The sequence below is a fragment of the Pyricularia oryzae genome, chromosome 2 (assembly GCF_000002495.2).
Source record: "Pyricularia oryzae 70-15 chromosome 2, whole genome shotgun sequence".
Lineage (NCBI taxonomy): Eukaryota > Fungi > Ascomycota > Sordariomycetes > Magnaporthales > Pyriculariaceae > Pyricularia > Pyricularia oryzae.
The window spans coordinates 7,883,959-7,906,628 of record NC_017850.1 but is presented as its reverse complement, the minus strand read 5'-3'; the positions used below and the strand labels follow the sequence as shown (position 1 = coordinate 7,906,628).

Sequence of the window (22,670 nt, the reverse complement as noted above, 5' to 3'; positions counted from 1 at the left end):
CAAAAGGCCCTAGTCGAGTATTACAAGGATCGCATTTGTCACCATGTTAGAGAGCTCGTCTGAGTCGAGGCTGGCAAGACAGTGATGAAATCTTTCAACAAGTTCTGTGGTGATGTCGTGTCTAGCCGCTTGCCCGTGTGGGACTTTGTCTCGATGGCTCATGACCATGCCTCACACAGCACCGGCTTTTACTCAATATCAAAGGCCAGCCTGACGAAAAGCAAGCTGCGGCTATTCGTTCAAGAGCTGGCATTGATTCATCGGCCCATGCAAGGCGCCGAGGCCTTTCTAGGTGACTAGGTCTCGCACAGCTGCAGACTGGCTTCCGCAGCGTCAAGATCCTCCTCCAAGAGAGCCCAGCACCCCGTCACGTCGAGATGTGGCAGTGGCCCAGGCCGAGACGCCAAAGTCCGTCCACGCCGAGATGACGCTGGTGGCATACCTCCCCGGCTCCACCGATGGGCTGGGTCGCAACCTGCAGGTCTTTCAGTACCTGGGTGTGAGCAAGAAGACGTGTCTTTTTTGTGCGGCCATATGATCAAGGAGGTTGGAGGATTCGCTGCCCGCGGAAACGACGGAAAAGATCTACTCCCAATGGACACTACCTTCCCCTATATGGTTTTGCAGCCGGGCCGAGCAAAGCCTTAATGATGCCGTCCAGCATCTGAGACGTATGCTCAAAGAAGAAGTGGCCGTGGGAGGTCAGCCAGCTAGGAACATGAAGAAGAAGCCCACAGTTGCAGCCCCGGCTCAGCCTATACCGGGCCCTTATCGAACGTTGTTCAACAGTCATGTGGGTGACCCCAGATCGCTCTTCAGGGAGAGCGATTGTCGGTCGCGGATGCAAAGAGTTTGGCTTTTTATGCCTTGGCCGCGCGCAGGACCGGTTGTGTTTGTTCGAGATTTACTGCACGCTGATCGTCGACTGGGGAGTGGAGGAGGAGGAGCTCCGAGAGGCAATCCGGCTGGACAAGCTGGAAGAGATGTTGCTCCGTCGATGTGGCCAAATCAATGACCCAGAGATTTTCCCCGATGCGGCGATGCCTCGAAATGGCTGGAAAGCGTAGAGGGCTTCCGCGCCAACGGCGACGGGCCGAGCTTTCTGTCAATGCTGGAGGCCGCCCAAGAGCAGCTGCTAAGCCCCGAGGATAAAAAAGGTCCCGCTGATCGACCTCCAGCCGGTCCAAAAATACAAAGCAGTCGTCTTCTACGCCCAAATCCGCAATGGGTTCCATCCGGCCGCCGACGGGGACAACTGGATCGACCTAGGGTTCTGCACAGCCCCGGATGCCCGCGCCGAGCTTGCGCTTGTGCAGCTGTGCACGTTTGACGAGTTCTGGCGCGCGCCATGGCCGGCCGTGGCATGGTGGCGCTGTTCCAAAAACACGGGCTATATGGGCGCATCTCCGACATGGGGACCTTCGAGGCCCTCATGGCCATCCCGTACGCGCACAGCGTGTGGTTCTTAACAATGCCCTGATCTGTCCAATCCCGGGTGATCACGATGAGAACACGAAAACAACGCTCCATGATGCCGCTGCATTCAGGGGGGGGGGCAACTCATAAAACGGTATACCCGAGTTGATGGCCGATCCTGTGAGTGGTTACTAAGAGTAGGATGAGAAGGACTTACGAGTCCAGCCAAGAATATACCATAAATGATCACACGGAGCACTTGAAACAGATTTGGTGATGCAGCGCAAAATGCGACCAAAGGTATCCATCCATATTACACAGACTGACAAAAAAGTATCGCATGCCATATGCCATGAATGTCCAAATCAGCCCCGCGAGGATTGCCGGGCGTACGTGTCTCAACTGACAAAGTTCCCAGTCCCTTCCTGTTTGAACAGCCAATCCCTGTTGACGTCCATTATGAAATCCGTTATATTGAACTCGTTGCTTGGCACGACGGCCGCACCCTCCCCGCCGCCCTCGCCACCGCCGCCCTCCCCGTTGCCGTTTCCAGCTCCGTTCCCGTGCGCATTCGCATTGCCCTCCGCCGGTGCACCGGGAGGCAGTCGCGGATAGTTGAAAAAGTCAAAGACGTCGAGGTACTCGAGCTCGTTGGGCTGCGGCGTCCGCGCGGGCGTGATGCTGGGGTATCTGCTGCCAAAGCCCTGAGCCGTCGGCGCTGCACCTGCCGGAGCCGCTAGGGAAGCCGCGCCAGTGCTGCCGCCATGTGCTGCTGCAGTTTGTTGGTGTGGCTGTCTACTGATCAAAAAGTCGAGATCAAACGCCGTCCGGCGCATGTCCGCCAAGATCTTGACGCTGCTCGGCGTGAAGCCCACATCTCCGTGCCTCGCGCTGTCGTGGTACTCGTCAAGCACTCTCTGCAGCAGTTCGCAGTACCGCCTGGCCACCGGCCAGTACCTGCCCATCTCCTTGAGGGCGTCGACAAAGAAGCCGATCTGTGGGCTGACTTTGTGTTCGACCGTGGAGCCGTGGACCAGCAGAACCCGTGCAGCTACCCACAGTGTAAAGGCGAATGGCGGACCCAGCTTGGGCAAGAGGTTGTTGGTCAGCACAAACTCGCCCAGGGCTGCTATGTTCTCCACGGCCGAGTGACAACGCTGTGATGCCGAGTACGATGGTGTGAAAATCGGTGACCTTGTGGTCGGGTACGCCGCAGATGAATGTAGCCGGATGGTTGCCGTATGATAGGTGGCGTGCAGCATGACCCAGCCACAGTTGAGTGTTTTGGCACTTCCGGGCTGAAACAGCTTAGCCATGCTGCAGTACTCGCCGGGCAGGTTGAACTTCCAGTTCGTCAAGGTATTATCCAACTCCTTGTATCGCATCTGCCACTGCTCGACGTCACTGAGCGCCGAAATGTCGACAGGCTGCTTGAGGAATTTGTGGATTTGAGAAAGGATCGTCACAATCTCAATGTAATAACTAAAGGCTCCGAGGTTCTCGGGCTTGTTGATCTCGTATTCGTGGGTTGTCGATTCGTCGTGTTGTGGGTTGGTACCCTTGGCACGAAACCTTTTCGTCTCGACCTTTTGGTTCTTGGTCCAGAGGTCGTCTCGACATGGAAGTGCCCGATCGATCTCTTTATCGTCGAGCGCAAAGTCAAAAGCAGTCGAGATGGTTGCGTACCGGTCGAGCAGATACACCATCCAGAAAAGCCTCCGCCTAGACTCTTCTTCTATAAAGTCTCTCGGCTCCGGCAGTATCATGGCCCGTAAAGTGTAAATAGAGGTAAAGTTTGGCGAGACGGAGAACGAGTTGCTTTCCACCGACAATCCGAGCTGGACAACTGACCGTGTGATCAGTGCCATTATGTTCCAGCCTGGTGGCCCATTGCCGGCACCACACAAGTCCAAGGCAAGTATGACGAGTGCCTGTAGAGATTTAACCGACGAGTTTTCCATGCCATACAATAGGACCCTTTTCTTGGAGACGTCATGGTATCTTCGTCGGCTCTCTTCGGTCAACCGGGTATCGGAAGAGTACCTTAGCGTTGTAGCCACGATAGCATGAAGGAGTATCTTGTCCGTCTCTTCAGGCACTGGAGAGTCAAAGAGGGCGGCAAGCGTCATTTTCCGATGTAATATTGGGCACCAGGTGTTGATGTGTTTGAAGTAAAGGTCGACGAGGGCGTACAATAGATCATATGGGGGTAGCTCGTGGTCGGATGCTATCTGTGCCTGATTCTGCGTCATTGTAGATGGCGACTGATGATGAGGATGACTGCTTGTTGTTGAAGCTGTACTTGTTGGGTTGTAGTAATCGTATGCTGCGCTCGACATTGTACTTGTGCCACGGATGTGGCTATGGGAGTTGGTAGGGGATATGCCAGCTGGAGGGCCAATCTGGGATTGAAACCCATCGCGCATGGTTGGCGTTGGTGGATGCAATCCAAACTCCATTGACTGTGAGTGGTGCTGTGCGGATGGTGCCGGTGGGTAAGATGACGGCTTTTGCAGGAAGAGAGCCGTTTCCGCCTGAGGAGTCCGTATAGAACTGTCGGACCTAGTAAACGGAGGGGGTTGCGTTTCTCTTGGTGTGCCATGGTCACTAGGTAGGCTGTGGATGCTACCTCGAACGCTGGAGGGTGCTTTGGGATGATGGAGACCTGGGAGATGGCTGCTACCGCCGTCCATTGAGGTTTGAAGGATCTCTTGATGCGATCGCAGTATCGCCTCGAGCTTGTCCAGCCGTTGCTCAAGTTCCCTTCCATATCCTGCACGAAGACCAGGCTTTTTGCGTTCCTTGTACTCGCAACTGGCGCCGTTGCGACTGCACCACCCGCATGATGGTTGTCCACGATCACATTTTACCTGCAAGGTTACGAGTGTTAGTGCGGAGCGCGATATGAAAGTAAACCTCTTTCGATCGTGTGGACAAATGATGAAAATCTGTTATGAAAGAAACACGGCAAAAGCGGATGACGATAGCAAACATCGCAATGTACTGCATGCACACTGATGGTTGCCAGTGTACAAGGAAAGAACAGCAGGGTCCTAGGAACACCACTTACTTTTCTCTGCTTGCACAATTCGCACCTAAGTGGCCGTTTATTAGCGATGGGATTCAACGTTTTCAAATTTCCAATTTGAGGAGAATATTGCCATAATTAAAATTGTATAAGAAAGTGAGGATACGTAGACTGGGGTAGTGAGTGGTAGAAGGAGTGAGATGATGGTGAAAGTTTGATGGGGCAGGCAGAGACGACAAGATTTGAGGCCAAGAATGGAATCGAACGTCAAGCAAATCCAACGGTATGTTAAAATAGAGTAATAAAAAAAGCAAGAGAACCTACGAGACTGAAATTGGCCTCTTTCGCTTGCCGTTCCGAACCAAATCAACCTGGTCGTCAAGATCATTGTCGGAATCGCTGAGGGGTTGACCCTCATCGCCGCTGTTGTTCTGAGCATCTGCCCGATTGCCATCTGCGACGGGCGACGACTGATGGTTCCCGCTGCTCCCACGGCGCAGATCGGTCTGCATCTTGCCGTCCAGCGCAGCAAGGTATTAAGGTTGCTCATTCAATTTTGGGCCCAACTTTCGGCAGTACGGGCGCGAAGGTGCCGAGGGGTCCGCAGCGCAGCGAGAAAAGTCGGGACTGACTATTCACGGTGTTTTCGGTGCAATGATGGGCCAGAGAACGGGGTCGAGGGTGGTCCGAACACGCAAAAGTGCGTGCGCTCAAACCCACCGTCCCACACAGGCAAGCCGGGCAGAGATGCTCCGGCAGCAGAGAAAAAAAAATACAGCCCGACTTTGACAGGATTAGTTTATCGGGAACTAGCTTGTTGTTGTAGAGCCGACAATTAATCCAAGCGGAGCTTATTTGAACAAAGCTAGCTCCTGTCAGGAATACCAAATTCTGAGCATTCTGGGAATCTTCTTCTCGTTTCTTTCTGTTCCCCTCACTGACTGACTGCTGGCCTCGTTTGTGCTCCGAGCTTCCTTGCTCTTGCGACGTCCGGCGTGCGTACCGCTCCGTAGTCACAGGCCCGGGAATCCTCCTGGCTGCTGCACGGAGAATTCGCCTAAAAGCGCTTCTTTCCGTTCTGTTGTATCCAAACTTCCAGAAATGTAGGATCGTTGATGGAGGCTGCCGTTTGCTAGTTGTTCACGTACTTCGTAAACAACTCGAACTCGGTGGTTCGGATGCGGCCTTCACATTTGTTTGGGGAAAGGACATTAAAGTGGGGTTCTTTGGAGGAGCCGCGGCAGCCGATTCTTGTGCGGATTGGATGAAGAAACGACAGCCTGAAGTTTGGAAGCGGGGCCAAACGGTTGCGGGGAAGAGACCAGACCAGACCCTTGGTACGTTTGGAGTCGCTTTGAAGAAACGCGAGACCTTTCTTTTCGCGTCCAGGTCACAAGCCCTAACCCTTTTATTTGATACAGTGACGGAAATTAGCGCCTGTACCACGCAATTATTGTCCTGACTGGTTGGATCCCATGCTGCTTGGCTGCCAAAGAAGGAAGGTCTTGCCCCGTCATGTTGAGTTGCTTTTTATCGCCTTACCCGCTGTGCGGAGGTGGAGGTTTGGGCTTTCTTTCTTTTTTTGCTCTTCCTTTTGCTTTTGCACCCGAGCCTGGTTGCGTGTCATCAGTCTTGACACACACCGAGTACCATGCCCGTCAGACATGAGCTGACCGCGGAAGGGAGCCGCAATCTCTAAGCGCCGCTTCACCGTTGCGCCTCTAAAACCATCTTCACCTTCCATAGTCGCAGTGGCATATGGCTGCCACGTGCTGTGTTAGTCAAGGCGCACGCGGCTGAACACCTACTTTTTACACATAGGGGAAAAAAAAAGGCCCGATCTAGTTCAGCATCCCCACGCATCTGCCACAACAATGGGCATACCGATCCTTAGCCCTATCGTACAACCACGGCAGTAATGTACCGAATTGCCCATTTCAGGACTAGATCTAGAGCTGACAATCGAGATGGCCGCGCGTCCTCTTGTCTTCCCATGTCAGTATAAGTGGCACCAAGGTGGGTACAGTCCGATCGGCCGGTGCCGGCTGCTATGTATAAACATACTACCATCATCGAAAGACAAATATATGTACATAATTGTTGATATGAAGCGTGCAATTAACGTTGTACTCCTCAAGTCTGGTATTGCTCAAGAACTTGGGGCTCACAAAGTTAACAAACTGTCTCCAAGTCAAGATAGACATCAGGGGATGGGGCTTTTTTTCCCAAATGTCGGGTATGGAAGTTGTGGGTAGATTAGGGGTCCACGATGCTTTTTTGAGAAAGCCGAATCATTACCTTATCCACTTTGCTGGATGCCTCACCTTGGCACCTTTTAGTCTAGACTAGAGCTTGGAAGAATTTGCATGCCATCAAGATGGGAAGGGTGGGTATTGAAGATAAAAGGGCAACAGAGAAGGAAAAAGAGGCGGGTGGAATAGAAAGAGAGGGAAATCTTGTATCAACTTCCTGAGCCGAGAAAATGTCTGCCGACTTCCCACTGAACAAGTACAAAGCTGGCGGCGGTCACCCCAGCGCGGTGCGCAGCGGGATTCAGGAAAAACTTGACGAGTCGGTGTACAGTCATATTGCGCGGCTCTTCAACAAATATGCCAATGCCAACGACATGTGGTCGCGGGACCAGCTTGGGATCTTCATGGAGCACACGCAGCATGAAGACCCCAACGGCATCTCCTCGCACCTCACCGACAAGGCAGGCATGAGCCTCCGCGAGCTGCTGGACTACGTGGCCTCCCCCAGCGGCAACGCGCTCGAGATGGCCGCGCCGCAAGACCTGAGCCTCCCGCTCAGCGACTACTTCATCTCGTCCAGCCACAACACCTACCTGACGGGCAACCAGCTGTCGAGCGACTCGAGCGTCGACGCGTACAAGGACGTGCTCCTCCGCGGGTGCCGCTGCATCGAGATTGACGTCTGGGACGGCGAGGAGCGCTTCCTGGCTGGGTTCTCCTCGGACGACGCCGAGAATGAGAGGTACCGGGCGGCCAGGGAGGCGGGCGAGGAGGAGACAAAGCCCGGCCCCACGTACAAGGTCACCTTCAAGGACAAGATGATAATCAAGGCCGCGCGCTGGGCCATGAACAAGTTTGATCCGGTGGACCCCGAGGGCCGCACCATCGATGACCGCATCGCCGACATGATGCGCGGCGAGCCCCGGGTCCTGCACGGCTTCACCCTCACCAAGGAGGTCCTGTTCCGCGACGTGTGCAGGGTCGTCAAGGAGTACGCCTTTGCCGTCTCGGACCTGCCGCTCATCGTCAGCCTCGAGGTCCACTGCTCGCCGCTGCAGCAGAACGCCATGTGCGACATCATGGAGGAGGCCTGGGAAGAGTTTCTCCTCCCCACGCCCGAGGAGGATCCAACCTCGCTCCCGTCGCCCGCCGACCTGCGCCGAAAGATCCTCATCAAGGTCAAGTACGTTGCCGAAAACAAAAAGGACGACGGCAGCAGCATAGTGTCCGGTACGGAAAACGGCCAAGGCGAAGACGACGACAGCATCCTCGACGTGGTCGACCAAAAGGACGGAAGCAAAAAGGCCCAGCGCGTCAAGGCGCCCAAGATCACGCCCCGGCTGAGCAGGATGGGTGTCTACACGCGCGGCGTCAGCTTCAAGTCGCTGTCGCAGGCCGAGGCCACCATGCCGAACCACATCTTTTCTCTGTCGGAAAAGGTAGCCTTTGACACGCAGCGACGGGAGCCGGGCGCCTTTTTCGAGCACAACAGGAACTATCTCATGCGGCTGTACCCGCACGGCATGCGTTTCGACTCGTCCAACTTCGACCCCGTCATCTTCTGGCGTGCCGGGGCGCAGGTGGTGGCGCTCAACTGGCAGTCGTGGGACTCGGGCATGATGCTCAACGAGGGCATGTTTGCGGGCTCGGACGGCTACGTCGTCAAGCCCGAGGGGTACAGAAGCAGCGACTCCAAGGACCGCGCCCTGCAGAGCAGGACCCTGGACAAGGTCTCCATCACCGTGCTGGCGGGGCAGAACCTGCCGTTACTGGGCGGCAAGGGCGACGCCTCATCCTTCATCCCCTACGTCAAGGTCGGGCTGCACACGGAACCGGACCCTCTGGCCGCCATGGTGGGCGAGGACGCGACGCCTCTGGACGTCAGGCAGGTTGGGTACAGCGGTACCACTATAAAGAGCACGGGCACCAGTCCGGATTTCGGCGGCGACATTATCGAGTTCTTGAACGTCGAGGGCGTGGTGCCCGAGCTGACGTTTCTTTCATTTGTGGTTATGAACGACGTCGTGGGGCCCGACGTGGTTGCTGCATGGGCTTGTATCCGCCTGGACAGGTTGCGTGCCGGATACCGTTTTGTTCGTCTATTTGACAAGGACGGCATGCCATCCAAAGGAATACTTTTGGTCAAGACTGAGATTACTGAGGCAGACTCGGCTGACTAGCATATTAGGTAATTGTGTGGGATCTTGATGAAGCGCAGGTTCTTTGATGATAGCATGACCGGCCTTGAATTTGAGTACTAGAACTAGACAGAATCCTCCTTTCTGACAGACATATTCAGGAAATAGAAAAAGAATTCAAAGAAGAGTGTTGGCTCATTTGTAGTATTGACCTAGGTTATCGATGTCGTCTGAGCGCGACATCAAGTTAACTTAGTCTCAGTTGACTTGATGGCTAGAAATACTAGTCTAGTTTGATTTAGGTCGTCATTCTCACTGTTTTGCGTCAGAATCTGAGTAGTCAATTAGCATTGGCCAACTTCGAAATCATCTCAGTCTCGCCGGGCGCATGTGTAAAGAGCTTCAGCGGCACTTGTGTATTAGAAACGAAACCTAGAATTCAAGGCCTATTACAATAGTCTCATCTCCCTGCAAGGTTCAGAATTCAAAGGCAAGTAGTAGTCTCCGTCGACTTTTCAGCTGTTGTAAATAAATAATAAAGACACGATAGCTTAGCAGTCACGGCATATTTCAGTGCCATAATGCATGGATGCAATTTATATGAAATTCACTACGCTGAAAAGATGAAGCCAAACGTAGAGCAAGGCAGCAACGCAGCAACACTAGCTGTTTTTGTGACAACTACCAGGCAGTACCTGTAGACACGCAATTCTAGAAAAGCAATACCCGTGCAACTCTACAAATCCTGACATGTCCAGACCAGTTAGAGATCTAACTACTTGTTGGATTTACTTGTGCAGGATTGTTACAAAATATGCCACCGAAGAACTCATGTTTGACGACGTGCGTTGACTGCCCAGACCGGTCTTTGACGTGGCTCTTTGTGGGTTTTCATCTGTCCTCTTCAACGTTTGCATGCGTGGGAGCAACGACCACGAACCCCGCTTGCATCTCGTTTCTCTTCTAATGCTTCTTTGGATTGAATCAAGCGGGCCTGCTCACTTTGCGAAATTCGAAGGCGGGCTCCGTCGACGTTTTCTGAAAGTTCGGCGGAATTGTCAGTGGATATCGCAGCATAAAAACACAAGATAGGGAGGTTACCTGGAGAGGTCCACTCATTTTTAAGTAGGTCTCGAGGAGGCCAGGCTGCTGCTCCATATGCTCGTCGACACCTCTTTCTTTTTCCTGTGTCAAAATCGCTAGTTACCTATGGTTCACAAATAGAAGACGTACTGCGGCCTCTTCGAGCCATGCTGGTTGGGAGGCTGCCTCCCTGCAGTCAGACATCCTTACTTGTCTACGCCTCCAAGAATCGCGCTCACGCCACAGGTTAGTGTGGCCGGCATTTCCCTCCCTTGTTTCTCCTAAACTTCTGTTGCGTGACAGTAACGTGTCTGTTCGTTATTGTTAATGACAGATTTGAAAAGTGTTCGGATGCAACAGCTGTAGACTTTCCAGACCTCAGCTTGCATGCCTACCTAGATAGGTAGGTAGATGCCTAAGTATTTAGGTAATCCTTATCTGCGGGATCGGTTTCTATTGGCAGGTATGATCACGATGGGACAAGACCCTATCACATCAAGCCCGGCTGTAAGTATTGCATTCCGCTCCTTGGAAGCACATCAGCTTATTCGGCTATTTTTGGTAGTTGAACCTCCAAGTGATTACATCCAGGGAACATGTATAGGTATGCATGATGCAACGACATGCATGCGGTAACAAACTTAAATGCTCTCTACTCTCCCATCTCTCATTCCCTAGTACAAAACTAAAAACCTCAGCAATCAGTTCAACTTTTTGAGTGCGGACTAGCTCTGAAGAGAGCATTCGGATGAACATTCCCAACTTGAACGAGCGTAGACCCATCCTCTTTTGCCAGGCAATGAAGCCAACACCATCCCTAGCCCGGGTTCGGATGGCCGCAGTCACGAGTTGGCCCTATTCCGCGAGATACTTTGCGAGCACCCACTGCCCGTTGCGGCAGAGTATCTTGCCGCGAGTGAGCTGCGGTCATGGGTGGACAGTGACAGGATGGTGCGCGACGGGAAACTGGTTCACTTTCACGTCAACTACCGGATCTTCACGTTCTCGACGACAAGCCCGGTGGAGAGTTTCCAGCTGAACCGCGCCATCTCGAAAGCTGATGTGCGGGGGTTGGGACAACATTTTAAGGGGTGGAGTTGTTGACGTATTACCAGGCCTCGAGGGTCAAGAACGACGACGAGTGGAGACAGCTGCCGCGGGAGATAAATGATGCAGTGAGGTGTTATGATGAGAGATATCCTTCATTACCTGTAAATGGACGTACATCTGGCTTGTACAAGCCTGGCAAATCTTTGCTATGAAACTGCCACAGGGCATAGTCCAAGGAATGATCTCGTACCATGGAACATGTCGGTGCTTCAGGACGTTTTTATTAGTAGTCAGCTGCTGCACAGTACAACACCGAGCCTCGAATTCCACGCAACGAATTAGTATGCAAACTTGATCTGCTCTAGTCACATCTTGCCGAAAACAAACTTAATCTGTTTCGTTTTGGCATATTCGTGTGAGTAAATCGTGACCCTATGCCGGATAGTTACAATATACGACATCAAGAATAGGGTTCTTTCCCCGCGGCCCGCAGTCAGCAATCCAGCAAAGGCATGTCCGTTGTCAACCTTGGGGATAATATTAGTACGTAACCAAGTTATAGCGCCCAATAAAATGACCAATCCAACTGGTTCATGAAAATTCCATTTCGCCACATTTATTGCTTCACAAGTGCAGCAAAACCACCGACTGGAATTGAACAGTGGGTAGGAGGCCCATAACGTCGGTGCAAAATAACCCGAGCTAAACTCTCACCTCGGCAACCCCTCCCCCACCATCTTTGCTACCACGTACTTTCCCAGCGGAGCTACCGAACTCGGGGCTTTCTTGGGGGAACAATTCCTCCTCATGCGTTCAACCCATCTCGCAAATACCGCCCGAGAATGGCTTCGGCACTTGGAGCCCTCGACCCCGAGCCAGACTAAACCAGGCCGAACCTTGAACGGCTATACTGTGGTAGGATGACCTTGGTTAGATACATTGCCTAGGCGTGGAAGCCCACATGACAAAACCTAACCCATCTCCTTTTGTTTCTTGTTTTCTTTTCTTTCTTCTACCTGTCTCATGTCACGTCTTGAATTGCTTGTCACAGTTGACAGCATTTTGATCGCAGCTCTCTCACAAATTTCTCGTTATTGGACACAATGACTTCTGTCAAAGAGTTCCCCACGATCAAGGCCGTTAGGTCTTTTGTCATTGGCGGTGTCGGCTCAGGCGGTGATTACCACAACGTTGAGGGAGGACACTGGTAGGCATCACCTTTTTCGCAATCCTTTGGGAAGTAATGAAACAATGTTGACCCGGATCATGACTGCTAGGCTGATTGACTCTCCTATCTCAACGCCGTGCTCAAGATGGGAGGAGTACAGAAAATCTCGAACGAGCTGGGGCATCAACGTCTTGGGCTCCTTTTTTGTCGAGATTGAAGCGTCAGATGGCACCGTTGGCTATGCAACTGGCTTTGGAGGTGAGCACCGGAACAAGCAATCTCCAACCGTCCCAGGACTCTATCCCATCTAATACTAACACACCTTCGATACGCAGGCCCTCCCGCATGCTGGCTCACACACCAACACTTTGAGCGTTTCCTCATCGGCGCCGACCCGCGCCGTACCAACCACCTCTTTGAGCAGATGTACCGCGCATCCATGTTCTACGGCCGCAAAGGTCTCCCCATCGCCGTCATATCCGTCATCGACCTCGCCCTGTGGGATCTGCTGGGCAAGATCCGCAAGGAGCCCGTCTACCAGATGATCGGCGGCGCGACCAAGGACCGGCTCAACTTCTACTGCACGGGTCCCGAGCCGACGGCGGCACGCGAGATGGGCTTCTGGGGCGCCAAGGTGCCGCTCCCGTACTGCCCGGACGAGGGCCACGTTGGCATGAAGAAGAACATTGAGTTCCTCCGCAAGCACCGCGAGGCTGTCGGGCCAGACTTCCCCCTGATGGTGGACTGCTACATGAGCCTGAACGTGTCGTACACCATCGAGCTGGCCGAGAAGTGCAAGGACCTCGACATCAACTGGTGGGAGGAGTGCTTGTCGCCCGACGACACGGACGGCTTCGAGCAGATCAAGCGCGCCCACCCCACGCTCAAGTTCACCACGGGTGAGCACGAGTACTCTCGCTTCGGCTTCCGCAAGCTCGTCGAGGGCCGCAACCTCGACATCATCCAGCCCGACGTCATGTGGCTCGGCGGCCTGACGGAGCTGCTCAGGGTCTCGGCCATGGCGGCCGCCTACGACATACCCGTCGTGCCGCACGCCTCGGGCCCCTACAGCTACCACTTTGTCATGTCGCAGCCCAACACCCCCTTCCAGGAGTACCTGGCCAACTCGCCCGACGGAAAGAGCGTGCTGCCCGTGTTTGGCGACTTGTTCCTGGACGAGATCATCCCGTCCAAGGGCTTTTTGACCCCCAAGGACCTGGACCAGCCGGGCTTCGGTCTGACGCTCAACCCTGCCGCCAGGGCCAAGATGATCCCTGGCGAGTTCTGGGTCAACCCGGCGCCGCTGAAGGCACTTACCAGTGGTGCTCCCGCCGAGGAGAAGAAGGAGGGTGCTGTGGAGGCGGTGGTGAACAAGGTTCAGGAGCTTACGACGTCATGAGGTTTTGGAGTACATGTTGTTTATAATTCCCATTGTGCATAATTCAACTAGCATTTAAATCGGGTTTCTCTCTCTATCTTTTGCTGGATTGATGCATTACAGTCAACCGTTGTCACATGCCCTCAGCTCAACATCACACACGACGAAGCGGGGGGCCATTGTCGGCATTGACTTTGGCCGCCCGCATCTGCATCATATGCACGCTCGCTGTAAAGCACCCCGAGGGGCGCGGGGCTAATAGCTCCAAGCCCCCACTCATGTCCCCCGATCTCCAAGGCTAAACCCACTTGCATGGTGCTATACCATTACTCCGAGTCGACGGGGGTTCTGGATGCCGGGTTGATACATGGAGCTCCCCCGCCATGTCGGGGCATGTGTGTGTTGACCCCGAATTGTTACGAATATGATGAGTATTGTGTGAATTTGTGGCTGCATTTTTTTTTCTTTTTGGACAGTTGGCTAGAATCAGATCTAGCCTTTGATATTCCTTGTAAACATACATCTTGTTTCGAAATTTCGAAATTTCTCGCTCGCCAGAGGAGAAACCTTGACCCTGAACCTTGCTTGGGCTTTAGCACGCCCGGTCAGAATACACACCAAGCCATCACTCACGAGGGGCCCTGTATTCTTTCCCCACACCAAGGACTGCTGCCACCTGCCAAGCTCTCATCAACCCGAATTAAACAACAAAAAAAAATGCCTCCAACAAACCTCCTCGCAGGCAAGACGGCCATCATCACCGGCGGCACAACAGGCATCGGCCGCTCCATCGCCCTCGAGTTCCTCCGGCAGGGCTGCAGCGTCGCCGTGAACCACCTGGGGCTGGAGAGCGACCGCGCACACCTCGAGTCCCTCGTCGCCGAGGCCGAGGCCATCTCGTCCTCCTCCGCCACGGCCGGGCGCCTAACGCACCTGCCGGGCGACGTGCGCGAGCCCGCGACCGGCACGGCGCTGGTGTCGCACGCGCTGACGGCCTTGAGCTCGTCGCGGCTCGACATATGCGTCAGCAACGCGGGCATCTGCACGTTTGCCGAGTTCCTGGACCTGGACGCGGCGCTGTACGACAAGACGGCGCGCACCAACCTCGACGGGTGCTTCTACGTGGTGCAGGCGGCGGCGCGGCAGATGGCGAGGGGCCAGACGCCGCCGGGAGGGTCCATCATCGGCGTCTCGTCCATCTCGGCCCTCGTCGGCGGCGGGCTGCAGACCCACTACACGCCCACCAAGGCCGGCGTGCTGTCGCTGATGCAGTCCACCGCCGTCGCGCTGGGCAGGTACGGCATCAGGTGCAACTCCCTGCTGCCGGGCACCGTGCGGACGCAGCTCAACGAGGAGGACCTGCGCGACGACAAGAAGAGGGAGTACATGGAGGGCAGGATACCGCTCGGGAGGACCGGGGAGCCAAAGGACCTGGCGGGCCCGGCGGTGTTTTTGGCTTGTGAAGAGCTCAGTGGCTACGTCACGGGCGCGCAGCTGCTTGTCGATGGAGGGTTGTTTGTGAATCTTCAATGATGATGGTATTTGGGTATTGAGGATACTGGGTTTTCTGGTTTGTATTGGATCGGGCTACTTGGGCGTATTTATAACATAGCAGATGGACTTTGCATATAATTGAAGCATATCACCCGATATCGATGGGGGTTCTTGGTCAAAAGCAGGACTAGACATTTAGGCAAGCTTAACAAAATAACAAACCAACAGACAGGTTACAAGATAAGCATCTTTTGACATAAAGGTCAAGACTCGCTGTTTGGAAACAAAAGCCACACAGGTACATCCCAACTAATAAACGACATTCCGCCCATCGGCTCACGATCAGAACCTTCCCCCCTTTGCTGTCCAAAAGTCCCCGTAGCCCTGCGTGTGGTAATCGTTGTAGGTCACCATCTTCTTCTTGCGCTTCTTGACCCGCTTGGTCGAGTCCTCCGGGTCCGTCATGTATGACCACTCATCGCTGTCGCGCCGCGGTGGGCGCTGCGCCTCGATCTCCTTCCACCGTTCGTTTGGCGTCGACTTGAAGGCGCTTTTTATCTTTGAAAGCAACCTGCCCGTCTTCTTTTGGCTGGAATCGGCGTCGACGATCTCTGGGGAGGTCTTGTCGTTGGCCATGGTTGTTGCTGAGCCAGACGATGATTCGGGGTTGATTGGCATTGCTGCAGGCTAGCGTAGTGGTGCTTATGTAGTGTGGTTGGCAGGTTTTCATGTGCCTGATGAGGTGTGGATGACTAGCAACATAAGAAGTGTAAAGGGCTCAATTGATAAGGGATGGTGAGACACAACGTGGGCACCTAGATCTGTTGGGTACTTTTATACATGGTCGCGATAGCTGCTACCCATCTTTTCTCAATGGGAGGTCACCAGGCGATGTTATATAATCCCGACAAGCATCATATGGTAGATACCATGTGCGTGGTAAGGCACCAAGTCCCAGGTATGAGGCTGTGCCACAGCCTATTGGGTAAACGATCCCCCAGATATCCAATCACAGATATCCCAAGAACCTCAGCCACTCCCCCTGGGAATTAGACTACATATTGACGCATCATGAACTGTTGTTTTCTCTACTTGATTTTACGCCGCACATGCAATGCAGGCCCTTGTGCGTGACCTGCCTCTTAAAAGACGTGAGCGCAAAAAAGAAAAGAAAAAGCAACAGCTGCAAGAGAAGCAAAAGATCGCGACGACCCAAGTGCATTCACTGTATCCGATGCTCTTCACGTGGCACTCCAGAGACATCCTACCCTCCATTCCCATCGCAGCCTCGGTCTGTTGGCATGGCTCGGTCACGCTTCTGTTGAGCTGAAGGCTTCGGTAAACCGATTTGAAAAATGAGAAGAACATGTTTCGTTCTTTTAGTTTTTCATGTTAATGTCCTTGCGCCAGGTTTCGGGCGTATTTGGTATTTTTTCTCCTGGGCAAGTTCCCCGCTGGGGCGAGAGCAGTGTTGTGCAGAAATATATACTCTGGCGGTTGGATACTTGGAGCGAGTCTGAGAATCGTGAATTATCTCGCAAAAACAGAACCCGCCAGTTTGCAGCTATTTCAGGTCATGGGATACATCAAGGTCATTGAGTACCCCATGTTCATGCAGGTTCGTACAGATCGTTCCTCCAATCTCTTCGCGGAGAAAAACGAATCGGTGCCGGTTGTGTGAATGTGGCGCCCCCGTAAGCCCTTCCGGCAAATAGGTGGGTGAGACCTTTCTGACCTTCCTAGCCAGTCATCAGTCATCAAGATTCGGGTGAAAATAGAGCGAAATCAACAAGCCAAAACCCTTCTGGCCCTGATAGTTCTGTGTAGAAACCCAGTCCAAAGTCTTACACAGCGTAGAAGACTTCGTATGCCTAATCGAGGAGGATATGGGTAACATAAATAACAGAGCGAAGGGAAGAAAACAAAAATAAGCACCATTCACTGATCTCGGCTCGGGCTGTCACATCAGCCCCCAGAGTCTTGGCGGCGATGACTGCAACCTTTCCCCGCCAGCACAGCCTCCATGTGCCATGCCTATTGTGCTGTTCATCGTGTATGCGCACTTGAGGAAAACGCGGCCGTTGGTTGACTGGATAAGGCATGTTGTGGCATAATTCTGCCGTACTAACAGAAACCCCCATGGGGTGCTCACCCTGTCCAAGTACGCATCTGAGAAGATAGATTTGTTGGTTTGTGTGCCGACCACCTGAAGGACAATCCAATAATATTTCAGTGCTACCAGCAACTGCTGCAAATATAAATCGGGGTATAATATATACGGTTTGCTGGCTAAAGCCTGCAGCCCAATGGCGATGTAGCCTCTTTTGGTATTGGGCACCTCACAATGTAGTGAATGCAGAGATCCGTCCAAGCAGCCAACAGGCTGTTTCTCGAGCCAGCTGACATCCACAGTCCATGCATTCAAGGCATTACCAGTCTTCACAGGTAGGCAACACTGGCCTAGAAACAACCCGAAAAGAGAAAATGCCCTCAATCGTTTCGGGTAGCTCTTCAGTAACATGGTAGAGATCGTAAAGAAGTCCGTAAATTCCGTCATGTAGCCTCACCCCCTGCACCTTGGGGTGCAACCTCCATCATGTCCAACCATTCCATTACAAACGTCGTCGTGATCCTCGCCCAATCCCTGACAGTCGCCATATCGAGATGTGCGCCATCATCCTCCATGCGATGCCACACATCCGGGAACGGGCTGGGGATGATGTGCAGGACTTCAACTCCCTTCTTCAAAAAGGGGATGTGATCGTCACCAATCCCGCCGGGCGAAAACTGGGTCTTGCCAGCCTCGGGCAAGAACGGCTTCTTAGGAACCGACTCCAACATGCTAAAGTTACGCATGCGCGTCTCGACCGCCGCCATGCGTTGGTATGCCCAGTGTGTCGTCTGAAAGTAAGACGGCACAGATGGGTTGGCCGAGCCCAGGAGGTCCAGCAGCACAAATATGCTAATCTGGTCGAGCGGGTTTTTGTAAAAAGACATGGCAGGGTTCAATGACTGCTCCCAATAGCTTGCCAGAGACCTGCGGTAGCGAAGAGATTTGGTTTCAGTATTGATGAAACTTTTTGTGGCTGAAGACAAATGAGGGGGGAAAAAAAAGAAGAAGAAAAAAAGAGTGCGCTCTCACCTAGCTCCATAGACCGAATCCGTGTCCGTCCACGACGCGAACGCCTCCTCTCCATCCAGAAAAAGTAGCTGAACAGCCATATCCTGGGGTATTGTACCGCCCTCACCCAACGCCGCCATCTCGTCGTGCATCTGCGTCAGGTACTTGTCGATGCTCTTGGCCACGTACATGAGTACGGCGCACGGCACCGCGCTGTCGGTGGCTCCGATGAAGCCCTCTGGCGATATCTTGGAGTCGTAGTGTGCCACCAGCGTCAGGTAGTTTGCCTGCCCGGGCTTTGTCCAGGGCGGCTCGCGGCGCACAATGATGTTTTGGAACGGCACCTGCTTGTTGCCCGTCACGGGGGTCGTGCCGGTCGAGTTCTGCCACGAAACGTTCCATTTGGGCAGCTCGCGCGCAAAGAAGGAGGTGATGTGTTGTTGGGCTTGCACCTGTCCCGGCGTGCCTGGCACTCGGGGGATCAGGATGGGCGCCAGCAGGCCGCGCTCGTTTAGTATGTCGAAATCGCCATGGTCGAGTGGGATCGCCTTGAGAAAGGCCTCGGACATTTCAGTGTAGGCATTTACTAGGGACGCAAAGGCGAGCGTCAGGACGAGGAGGGTGGTTGCGAGGGAGGTCGAGGAGAAGAGCGCATTGCGGTGGGGGCCGACGACTTGGCGCTTCATGGTTGCGACGGCCGGAATCTCAAGGGGGAGAGGATGAAATTTTATGTTGTCGTCGTCGTGGTTGACGTCGATGATTCGGTGTATTCCGGAGACAGTGCTCGGTCCCGCGAGTTCATGCTGTCATTTTCTGCAAAATCCAATGCGTGGTGGAATTGGTGGAATGAGGGAGGTGCCCGAAGCTTGACGTTTCCCAGAATGCGTCCTTCCAGAATAGGCTCGAGGGATGTCAACAGGGAAGGGAGCACGGACAGACTTGGTCTGATTGCCAAAGTCAAAACAAAGAAACAAATTGCAGCTACAATAAGAGGAAGTCGCCAGTTCTTCTACGTCTTCAAGCTTAGGTCCCGAACAGCGTGAAAAAAAGATTAAGTTACAAGACACGGCGAGTTGACTCGAGCGCAGGTATCATGTTCACTCCGGAAGGTCTCCATACAGGTTATCTGCACTTGCTTGAAGCTGGGGTCAACGTGGCGCGTTCCGCATCATTGTGCCACATTTCTTTTTCTTCAACTCCCTCCGCATTGTGGCTGGCTTGCATGAGGTTGCAGTGTTGCACCGAACCAATTATTGCTCCACAAACCCTGCAAATCTCAGCCTGAATTATCGAGTCAACCACTCCAAGAGAATTGTTGATGGTCGGAAGAATTGTTGCATGCAGCCAGGGCTAATTAGGTGCTTTATCCAAGGTACCTTTTGTACCTTGAGCTACCTTGGCTTAGGTACAATCTAACAGCAAACCACAAACTTCACAGCCTATTGGAAGCTCTTCTTCAAAATGTCGGGCTTCCTCCCCTCCAAATCTATAATCATCTGTCCAAACAAGCCATTGGCCCATGAAAACCTGCAACAAAGTCAACGGATTAGTTCGTGATAATCTATTATGTCGGCCATTCTTATCCAAACTTATTTCAAAACTCACCATTGTCTCGTCCAATCCGACTGGTTGTGCGCATTAATGCTTTCGTGAATGAGACCCAACCCATCGGTGCTGCTAACCACCTCCTTCAACACCCTCGTGATTTCATCGTCGTCGTCGCTCGTCAGGATCCTCACGATGCTCGCCATGGGCCATGCCTTTCCAGGCCCGGCGTGTGGCCCGCCGATTGCGTTGATGACGGGTCCGCGCATAAAGTACGGGTTGTCGTTGACGCCTCTCTCGTTAAGCACCACAGCCCGCGTGTTGCGGTACACGGGGTCGTCCCGGCTCACGTAACCCGAAAGCGGCGCGCTCAGCAGGCTCGGGATGTTGGCATCGTCCATGACCGCCGCCGATCCGAATCCGTCCACCTCGAACGCGTAGATGTTGCCGCGGCCCACCCCGATTCCACCGTTGGTCGTGTCGGGGACGATGCCGTGCGCCGTGATGGCGTCGCGCAGCTGCTTGGAAAAGGTCCGCATCTCATCAGCCAGCGCGCCTCCACCGATCTTGGCCGCAATCTCAGCCGCCGCGCCCAGGTTGGCTGCGAACATCATGTTGGCTGGGATAAAGAGCTGGAACAGCGTGCTGTCGTCGCTGGGCCGGAAGGCCGATCGGATCAGACCAGTGCCGTTGCCGACGGGGCTGCCGGCGCCGTCGTTGGTTAGTGTCTCGGTTGCGCGGGGTGTGACGCGCGTGAACATGTACGGCGAGGCGAGCACCTGCCCGTCGGGCCCGTACGTCGGCGTCTGCATGTCCCTCGCTACCTTGAGCGTCGCCCGCACCGCGTCGCTCCATTTGTGCTTCCCGAAGAAATCGGCGTCCTGGGTTTTGTTGTAGTAGTCCACAGATATCTGCAGGAACGCCGCCAGGCTATCGAGCTCGTACTTGCACTCAAACACGGATGAGTTGCTGTACTGCGGTTTCACAGTGTCCTCTTTGGCGGCGTTGTTGACGGCGGGCGGGATTTTGCTCTCAACGGGAGCCTGGAAGCTGTTGCAGTACGGCGACGTGAGCAGGTACCGGGCCTGCAGGTTGATGACACCCCTGAACAGGCCAGCGATGCTTTCCTTGCTGCTGTTGGCCTTGAGGACCGGCATGTAGCTTTGCAGCTGGTTGGCCGAGTCGCGCAGCCACATGGCGTCGATGTCGCCGGTGATGACGAAGGTAAGCTCCTCGGACGGGTCGTCGGCCGCAACGCCGTGCCACTTGATAGCCGTGTCGAGCGTGTTTGGGAACGCGTTTTCGAACAGCCGCGCCAGATCAGGATCCGCGATGGTCTTTTTCATCCGGTCGACGACATCCTCGACCTCGGCTGCCCGGAAGGTCCGACACTCGGGCGGCGGTCGCATGTACGACATGCCATATCGTCCCGTGCTAAAGGGCTCGTGTCGCTGCGTCGAGTACTTTACGTAGTCTGGGCACTGTGCGACAACGTGGCCGGCGAGCAGGAGGACAGCTTGAGCGGCTGCCATTTTGGGGCTCCTGCTGCTGCTTGATGCTGATTTCCTTGCTGCGCGCATGCTGGGCTTTTGATCCTGGTCTTTGCCGACCTATGCGTATCCTCAAGGTAGGTAGCTTACCCGACTGGGAGTGAAGAAGAGAGGGAAGGAGGCAAGGTGCGCCCTTTGCGCATGCAGCGAAGTCTAGACCCTTAGTCAATTTGTACTTTCGGCTGACACTTGCTTTTCCTGCTCTTGTTTTTCTTTATTGATTTTCATCCGGCCGAACCGACCTACTCCGTATGCAGGCCCATGGTTCCCTGCCTTGCAGGCGTCCGCTCGCAGATCCATGGCGCGCGTGTTGTGGTTCTTGTCAGGCCTTAACTAGCAACGTAGTATACGTGCGGGGATGCAATTACAATATTAAGGCGCTGCAAGTGGGCAGGTAGCATAGGCGACTGGCATCGCCCTACACACCGACTGTTTGGGCCTGACTTGACTGGGTTTGATCATGAGTCGGGGTCACTGGGCCAGACTCGTGGAACTTTGGGGAAACACAAGACATTTTTGGAGCGAAACCACCGACGAACTACTGGCAGATCCCGATCCGATCGGGTTGCTTCTGCCACCTTGATTCGTGTGATTTTTTGCTTTTTAATATGTACCAAGACAGCGGGTAACATTTCTTGTTGGTGAGGAACCGCATCAAAGACCCTCCAATGTTGACCGCTCGAACAAGGCAAAAATTTGTGGAGTCACGACGAATTGCTTGTATTCGGCCCGTCCCTACATACATGAATAACTTAGCTACTTACTTGGAGGTATGCAACTAATGTTCTGCACAGAGCCGAGGTATTCCGTACAAGTTTGGGCAAAAATGAGTTATCGGCGACATGTCCGACGACCGGAAGATTCATGACATCAACGAACAAACAAGAATCAGGTACCAGCCCTGATGCAAGTCAACGATGCTACCTTGACCAGGCCGAGTAACGTAATAGTCTGGTGTATAAGTCCACTTTACCCCGCAGATTGATCCGCTCCGTACCACGCGGAGGAGCAACATAGCTTGGCGCTATCCACACTGCATATTTTGGCCTCATTGTTAAAAACAGGGTTCCCGCGTGACGGTATTTTGCCCTCTGTTGAAAACGTACCTGACTTGCCTAAGCACAAAGAAAAGCCGCACGCTTTTTTTTGCGCATGATTTTCATGGGAAACTAGAAGCTGGAAACAGGCGTGCTTTGGAAGCATACATATATTCTGTACAGCAACGACTGTACCTTGTGTAAAAGTTTCACGTCGGGAAATGCAACTTGTGCTCAACACTCGTCATTCACCAGCCAAAGCCCATGATAATAATGGGTATAAGAACAAGGTTAACTATGCTGTAGGCGGTGAAAGGATTTGATACTTGTGAGTGAGCAATATTTTTACTTCTGTCTCCATTTCCTGGAAGTGGATGAACGGACCGGGTGAGCACCAAGATAAAAACCCT

The 22,670-nt window shown here is 53.6% G+C and overlaps 10 protein-coding genes across 10 annotated transcripts; 5 read left to right on the top strand and 5 right to left on the bottom strand.

Moving 5' to 3' along the window:
• Nucleotides 1–84: 84 nt before the first annotated feature.
• MGG_08313 (uncharacterized protein) lies at nucleotides 85–1,469 on the top strand (the record flags this gene model as incomplete). Its single annotated transcript, XM_003715715.1, has 5 exons — nucleotides 85–292; nucleotides 387–499; nucleotides 662–793; nucleotides 882–1,063; nucleotides 1,148–1,469. 5 exons carry the CDS (start codon nucleotides 85–87, stop codon nucleotides 1,467–1,469), a joined length of 957 nt encoding a protein of 318 aa, XP_003715763.1.
• An 84-nt stretch (nucleotides 1,470–1,553) lies between these two features.
• Nucleotides 1,554–5,580, bottom strand: MGG_08314 (C6 transcription factor). The gene is made up of 3 exons (XM_003715714.1): nucleotides 4,769–5,580; nucleotides 4,487–4,511; nucleotides 1,554–4,286 (listed from the first exon to the last, which is right to left on the bottom strand). The coding sequence occupies exons 1-3, from the start codon at nucleotides 4,954–4,956 to the stop codon at nucleotides 1,815–1,817; spliced, it is 2,685 nt and encodes an 894-aa protein (XP_003715762.1). The 5' UTR covers nucleotides 4,957–5,580; the 3' UTR covers nucleotides 1,554–1,814.
• A 377-nt stretch (nucleotides 5,581–5,957) lies between these two features.
• Nucleotides 5,958–6,648, bottom strand: MGG_15952 (uncharacterized protein; the record flags this gene model as incomplete). Its single annotated transcript, XM_003715713.1, has 2 exons — nucleotides 5,958–6,206; nucleotides 6,538–6,648. The coding sequence occupies 2 exons, from the start codon at nucleotides 6,646–6,648 to the stop codon at nucleotides 5,958–5,960; spliced, it is 360 nt and encodes a 119-aa protein (XP_003715761.1).
• An 86-nt stretch (nucleotides 6,649–6,734) lies between these two features.
• Nucleotides 6,735–8,983, top strand: MGG_08315 (1-phosphatidylinositol-4,5-bisphosphate phosphodiesterase delta-1). Its single transcript, XM_003715712.1, has one exon. The coding sequence runs from the start codon at nucleotides 6,927–6,929 to the stop codon at nucleotides 8,874–8,876; it is 1,950 nt and encodes a 649-aa protein (XP_003715760.1). The 5' UTR covers nucleotides 6,735–6,926; the 3' UTR covers nucleotides 8,877–8,983.
• A 1,408-nt stretch (nucleotides 8,984–10,391) lies between these two features.
• MGG_08316 (uncharacterized protein) lies at nucleotides 10,392–11,179 on the top strand (the record flags this gene model as incomplete). The annotated part of the gene is made up of 4 exons (XM_003715711.1): nucleotides 10,392–10,424; nucleotides 10,596–10,635; nucleotides 10,714–10,979; nucleotides 11,033–11,179. The coding sequence occupies 4 exons, from the start codon at nucleotides 10,392–10,394 to the stop codon at nucleotides 11,177–11,179; spliced, it is 486 nt and encodes a 161-aa protein (XP_003715759.1).
• A 795-nt stretch (nucleotides 11,180–11,974) lies between these two features.
• On the top strand, nucleotides 11,975–13,534 carry MGG_08317 (uncharacterized protein; the record flags this gene model as incomplete). The annotated part of the gene is made up of 3 exons (XM_003715710.1): nucleotides 11,975–12,174; nucleotides 12,245–12,393; nucleotides 12,471–13,534. Exons 1-3 carry the CDS (start codon nucleotides 12,071–12,073, stop codon nucleotides 13,532–13,534), a joined length of 1,317 nt encoding a protein of 438 aa, XP_003715758.1. The 5' UTR covers nucleotides 11,975–12,070.
• A 347-nt stretch (nucleotides 13,535–13,881) lies between these two features.
• MGG_08318 (oxidoreductase ucpA) lies at nucleotides 13,882–15,355 on the top strand. Its single transcript, XM_003715709.1, has one exon. The coding sequence runs from the start codon at nucleotides 13,907–13,909 to the stop codon at nucleotides 15,044–15,046; it is 1,140 nt and encodes a 379-aa protein (XP_003715757.1). The 5' UTR covers nucleotides 13,882–13,906; the 3' UTR covers nucleotides 15,047–15,355.
• On the bottom strand, nucleotides 15,160–15,921 carry MGG_12469 (uncharacterized protein). The gene has a single exon (XM_003715708.1). The coding sequence runs from the start codon at nucleotides 15,683–15,685 to the stop codon at nucleotides 15,350–15,352; it is 336 nt and encodes a 111-aa protein (XP_003715756.1). The 5' UTR covers nucleotides 15,686–15,921; the 3' UTR covers nucleotides 15,160–15,349.
• A 1,271-nt stretch (nucleotides 15,922–17,192) lies between these two features.
• On the bottom strand, nucleotides 17,193–19,168 carry MGG_15951 (uncharacterized protein). The gene is made up of 2 exons (XM_003715707.1): nucleotides 18,150–19,168; nucleotides 17,193–18,044 (listed from the first exon to the last, which is right to left on the bottom strand). The coding sequence occupies exons 1-2, from the start codon at nucleotides 18,812–18,814 to the stop codon at nucleotides 17,561–17,563; spliced, it is 1,149 nt and encodes a 382-aa protein (XP_003715755.1). The 5' UTR covers nucleotides 18,815–19,168; the 3' UTR covers nucleotides 17,193–17,560.
• On the bottom strand, nucleotides 19,095–21,808 carry MGG_15950 (uncharacterized protein). The gene is made up of 2 exons (XM_003715706.1): nucleotides 19,734–21,808; nucleotides 19,095–19,655 (listed from the first exon to the last, which is right to left on the bottom strand). Exons 1-2 carry the CDS (start codon nucleotides 21,251–21,253, stop codon nucleotides 19,568–19,570), a joined length of 1,608 nt encoding a protein of 535 aa, XP_003715754.1. The 5' UTR covers nucleotides 21,254–21,808; the 3' UTR covers nucleotides 19,095–19,567.
• Between the last annotated feature and the right edge of the window lie 862 nt (nucleotides 21,809–22,670).